The sequence below is a fragment of the Crocodylus porosus genome, unplaced genomic scaffold (assembly GCF_001723895.1).
Source record: "Crocodylus porosus isolate Cpor-Errol unplaced genomic scaffold, CroPor_comp1, whole genome shotgun sequence".
Classification (NCBI taxonomy): domain Eukaryota; kingdom Metazoa; phylum Chordata; order Crocodylia; family Crocodylidae; genus Crocodylus; species Crocodylus porosus.
The window spans coordinates 10,429,767-10,435,331 of record NW_017728918.1 but is presented as its reverse complement, the minus strand read 5'-3'; the positions used below and the strand labels follow the sequence as shown (position 1 = coordinate 10,435,331).

General features: G+C 61.5%; 1 protein-coding gene across 1 annotated transcript in view; it reads left to right on the top strand.

The window, feature by feature from the left end:
* Nucleotides 1-208: 208 nt before the first annotated feature.
* The window catches only part of CLU (clusterin), an 8,079-nt gene continuing 2,722 nt past the window's right edge, over nucleotides 209-5,565 (top strand). Inside the window, exons 1-6 of the mRNA XM_019537257.1 lie at nucleotides 209-351; nucleotides 1,075-1,223; nucleotides 1,654-1,824; nucleotides 2,211-2,667; nucleotides 4,153-4,266; nucleotides 5,047-5,279. Coding sequence (XP_019392802.1) covers nucleotides 270-351; nucleotides 1,075-1,223; nucleotides 1,654-1,824; nucleotides 2,211-2,667; nucleotides 4,153-4,266; nucleotides 5,047-5,279 — 1,206 coding nt within the window. The 5' untranslated portion in view covers nucleotides 209-269. The remainder of the gene's footprint in view (nucleotides 352-1,074; nucleotides 1,224-1,653; nucleotides 1,825-2,210; nucleotides 2,668-4,152; nucleotides 4,267-5,046; nucleotides 5,280-5,565) is intronic.

Genomic DNA, 5,565 nt, shown 5'->3' with positions numbered 1-5,565 from the left:
CTGAGCCGGAGCGCAGGGGCAAGACCCTGTAGCCAGGACCCTGCGGGGTTGGTGCCAGCAGGAGCACTGGCACAGCCCGGTCCCATCCCCAGCCTGGGCTGCAGCAGCACCCGCTGCTTTGCTGCACCCAAGGTCAGGCCGTTCTCAGCCCCTTGCTGCATTTCCTGCCCCCAGGCCCAGAGCAGCGCTGGCCAGGTTGGGGCTGGGCCTGGGATAACTCTCTCCCTTGTTTTCCAGGGTCCTACTGTGGGTGGCAAGAAGCCGGGAAGATGGCATTGCTCCTGCTCTCGCTGCTGGGGCTCCTTGCCTGGGAAGGGGGCCAGGCTCTGATCCCCCCCAATGAGCTCAAACGTAAGTGGATGGGTGCCCCCAGCACCCTGCATGCCTGAGGACCCCCCCACACACACACTCTGCCTCCCATGCTGTGGGCATTGCTGTGTGCAGCGTCCGAGCCGGGCAGGGGCCGTCTGCCTGCGTGCCCCTTGAGGTCTGCAGCGCCCTCTGCCCGGTGGGTCCCCAGTCTGGCCTGGCAGTGGTGGGGGCTGTAGTTTAAGGGTTTAAACCCAGTTTTAGAGCCCACCTCTATCTGAGCTGGGCTGGGTGGATGCTCGCAGGCTCCAGGGCTTTGGCTGAGGCTCTCGCAGCCCAGGCTGCAAGATCCCATGGGGGCTAAACTTCCGTCTTTTTGAGCTCAAGGCCAGGGCACGCCAGGTCTCCTCCCCACCCACAGCAAAGCCCTGGCCCCGAGTGCTTGTACCGTGAGCTCACAGCCCTGTTGCCACGACTTGTGGCTGCATGCCCGCTGCGGTGTCCACAGCCAGATTGCACCCTGCCCTCATGTGCGGAGAAGCCTGGGGGTGGTTAGGGGCTGGGGCTCCTCCATCCTCTGTGTCCAGCTCCCTGCCTCCTGTAGGGCTGTAGGCCAGGCCCGTGGCGGGGCTCAGGCCCCACGGGGACCCTGTTTTGTCCCTCCTTGTGCTGGTAGGTCTATGCACTCGTGCGTGGGCAGGACCCGGTCAGTTGCCCTGGCACGGTGCTGCCCGCACGGCTCACGCCTCCCCTGCCCTCTTGCAGAGCTGTCGGTGGCTGGGAGCAAGTACATCGACACCGAGATTGAGAATGCCATCAACGGGGTGAAGCAGATGAAGAGCCTCATGGACAAGACCAGCAAGGATCACCAGGCTGTCCTGGACACGCTGGAGGAGACCAAGCAACAGAAAGAGGTGGGGGAGGCAGGGAGCTGGGACATCACCTTCCCCCTCACCCCAAGGCTTTGTGGGGTCCCCAGGTCTGGGCTGTGGGATGCAGGTGGGAAGACGAGCGCTGGCTTCTCCCAAGGGCTGGGGCTTGTCATGAGGATGCACACCCCCAACCCAGGGAGAGCAAAAGGTCCAAGCTGTGGTCTGCAAAGTGGCTGAGCTTTCTCCAGTTCAATAAAGCTGGTCAGGTTTTCTGGAGAGCAGGACTTGCTCCCTCTGTGCCGCAGCCTCGCTCCACTCCTCTGCCTTTACGGGCTGGGGATTGTCTCAGTCCAGACCTTTGCAACCGGGAGCATCCCAGCAGCGGCAGGGATCGAGCTGGGGTCTGCCCCCGTCCCCAGCGGGCAGGTGCCCCCGGGGGCTGCGTCCTGGCTCACGGTGTCTGCGTGCACAGGAGGCCATGCGGCGGGCCCGGCAGAAGGAGCAGCTGCTGTCGGAGACGCGGGACGTGTGCAACGAGACGGTGCTGGCACTGTGGGAGGAGTGCAAGCCCTGCCTCAAGCAGACCTGCATGCGCTTCTACTCCAAGACCTGCCACAGCGGCTCGGGGCTGGTTGGCCGCCAGGTGAGTCCTCGGCGAGCCGCGACCGGCTGATAGCAACCGAATGAGAAGGGGGTCCCTCGGAGCATTGCTCCAGCCCCCCGCACCCCACCGCAAACCTGGCGGGGGGCTCTGGCAGGCAGCTGGAGGCTCTCTGGGTTTTCATTGTGGTGCAGGGGAGATCCGGGCCTCGCCAGCACCTTGGCTTTGCAAGGGCAAGGCATATCCCAGGGTCTTGCCCGGTGAATGGCCGTCTTATGACCTGGTGTGGGGGGAAGGACTCCTTCCAGAGAAGCAGGATAGCCCACAAGCTCCACAGTCCTAGAGCATCTTCCCTAGCAATAGGATGCCCCGCGCTGAGCCGCTGAGACCCTCTGGCCCTCACTGCCTGGCCGTGCTTCGCCCCGCAGCTGGAAGAGCTCCTGAACCGTTCCTCACCCTTCTCCATCTGGGTGGACGGGGAGCGCGTGGACTCGCTGCTGGATGAGGACAAGCAGCAGGGCCGGTGGCTGGAGGACCTGGAGGAGCGCTACGGCCTGGTGGAGGACAGCGTGGACGACCTGTTCCAGGAGAGCACGCGGGCCTATGGGCGCCTGCACCCCTTCTTCCACTCGCCCTTCGCCGGCGGCTTCCAGGAGGCGCTGCGCTCCCCTTTCCACAGCCCGCGCCTCCCCAGCACCAGGGTCGTCCGGGACCTGCCGTCCCCCTTCTTCCGCCTCCACGACCCGACCCAGAGCTTCCAACACCTCTTCCAGCCCCTCTTCGAGATGACCCAGCGCATGTTCGAGGGGGCCCAGCGCGCCATGGAGCAGGACAGGCACTGGTTCGGCAAGGGCTGGGATTCCCTGCCAGGAGGGGTCTCCACAGGTGGGTGAGGTCTCGCCGAGCCCATCAGTGCTGGTTGAGGGGGCTGCGACTTGATGCATCAAACGATCTGAATAGAAACCAGCTATAAAGCTGCTAGACGCTTTCAAGCACTAGTGTTGTAGCTGGTCCACTCTGCAGCTAGACTGCCGTTTTTATGGCATGATAATTACTCTGCACGTGTAGCCGGTCTACACTTCAATGCTTGATGCACCATTTAATTGCATGATTATTGCTTTGCATGTGTGGCCAGTCTACATCTTACTGCCTGATTTGCCAGTCAGTGGTGTGCCACATGTAACGTGGCGGGGGCCATCGCACCCCAGCCATGGGGTGTTTCAATGCTTCCCTCCCCAGGGAAGACTGGTCTCTGAGCCCAAAACCAGCAATGGGAGCTGGTGGGACGGCATCAAGGTAGCCTGTGGGGAAGGTCCCAGGAATTTGGTTTGCAGGAATACGCCTCACTCCCGCTGGGGTTGAGCAGAGAGCACGTGGCTCAGGTCCAGCCCCGCTCTCGGCAGGGGTGCTGGTGCTACCCCTTCCCCAGGCATTGGGAATGGTGTTGTGGGTTCGAGTCTAGTCCTGGGACTGAGTGAGCCTGTGGCTGTGGTTCCCAGCATTGACTGGAGCAGCACAGGGTGCACTGGAGGGGGCTGCTTTCCCCTGGGGTGAGCTCCACGTGCTGGCTGGGGCAGGGGTCAAAGTCTCCCCATCTCCACTCTTTTTTTTTTTCTCCCCCTGTGACCAGAGTACCTCTACTCACCCTCCTGTTACGGGCCAACCGCCTGCTTACTTGCCTGCCACACCTTGATTTTAATTGATCAATTAATAGCTGTAATCAGTGGGAAGCTGCCCATTTCATTTGCCCCAGTGCCAGGGGGCACTGTCTGCGGCTCCTTTTCCTCCCCTACACCGCAGCCCAAGCCTCGCAAATTGTACTGATGTGGTTTTGTCCTGGACCTTGCTGTAATTTGTTCCTCTCCTTGACTTCCCTGGGCTTCCACCGCCCTGTCTCGTCCCGTGCCTTCCTGGCACCCCCTCGCCCTGGTGCTTCTCGCGGCCCCCTCTCTGGGGCTGGGGCCAGTGCACCCCAAAATGCCGCGCCCCTCTGGCACCGGGGTTCCCACACTACCGTGGAGCCCCTATGAGGCCTCCTTCAACCCCTAATAGCCTCACCCGGTCCTCCGGCATTATAAAACTACAAACAGAAAACTCAAACCCCCCGGCTATAACATAAAATCTAAGCCGTCTGGCCAGCCGCCTTTCTAATCCCTACCGGGGAATTCTGTCTGTGGATGTGGGGTGGAGAAGCTGCTCGTGCCGTCGGGCTTCTCTACTCTGCTCCCTCCTGGATGCAGCTGCCTCTCGGCACCGGAGGAAGCCGCTCCTCCTTGTGCCTCTACCAAGGGGTGCAAGGCGCTGTGCTGCCCGGGTAGGCAGCACGGGGAGGGGGGCAGTGAGATCTAACACCATGCATCCCACCTGCAGAGACCTACAACACTAGTGACGCCCGTATGGTGTGCCGCGAGATCCGCCGCAACTCCGCCGGCTGCCTCAAGATGAAGGACCAGTGCGGGAAGTGCAAGGAGATCCTGGCCGTGGGTGAGCAGTGTCACCTGGGAGATTGCTTGGGGTACCCCCACCCTTCAACCCCTCCGCTGGCATTGGCTTGGTCAGCAGGAGGCATTGCCCCCCTCTTTTTTTTTTTTTTTTTCCCCCCCACCCTATCCCAAATCCTGCATCCGTGGTTTAAGCAGTGAGTGGACCCAGAAGCATTTTGGGTTTCTGTGGAGCAGTGGAGTGCATCCTTTGTATGTCTGCAAAGGACACAGAGCTGGGATGATGCAGTTGGGGCTGGTCCTGCTTGGGGCAGGGGGTGGACTAGACGTGACCTCCTGGGGTCCCTCCCAGTTCTCATTTCTATGATCAGTGTCCAGTTTGGGCCTGTGTGGATGCAGCATCATGGATCCTCCCTCCGACCTCAGACGTTAGGACACGAGTAGGGGGGGGCCGGGGAGTTGGGGCCTCTTGTACCAGAACCACAGGCTGCCGTGGGCTGGGCACAGGGGAGCCCTTGTTGAGGATGGGGCCCTGGGGTGTTCTCCCCAGGGTGGGGGGCTGCAGCAAGTTCAAGGGGGCTTGCGTGGTGACTGCAGGCTTTTGACTCGACTTCCCCGGCCTCCGAGTGCTGGTGGAGAGGGGACCTGGCTGCTGCTTCCACGAGATGGGCAGCCACGTGCCCCGCTCCCTTGCGGCGCTGGGCTTTGCAAATGCAGGGATGCAAGGGCTCAGCCTGCGACAGAGCCTGGGCGCATGTTCCCGCTGCCATGGGGCAGCGCTCGGGGCTGCATCCCTGATGCTCTGCCCGACCCCACCCCACAGACTGCTCAGACCCAGCACAGAGCCAGCTGCGGGAGCAGTTTGAGGACGCGCTGCGTATCGCCGAGCGCTTCAGCCACCGCTACGACGAGCTGCTGGAGGCCTTCCAGCAGGAGATGCTCAACACCTCGCGCCTGCTGGACCAGCTCAACCGGCAGTTCGGCTGGGTGTCCCGCCTGGCCAACCTCACCCAGAACGGCGGAGGCCGCGACGACGGCTTCTTCCAGGTCACCACGGTGAGCGAGTTCCTGTGGGTGTGATGCTCGGGGGATTGCGGCGATGCTGCTCTGGGACTTGTGATGCATGGAGGGGGATGTGCTGATGCTCCACTGGGAGCAACATGTGTTGTTGTTTTTGGTTTTTTTGCACAGAGGTGAGGCAAAAAAAAACTCTCTCTCGGTTCGTTTCTTTGGAGGCTCAGTGAATATTAATGATCCTTCAGGCACACATTGTTGGTGATACAAAAGGGTATATATTTGCAAATAGGGTCAGAGAGAGAAGACAAAAGATCAAAACCCTCTG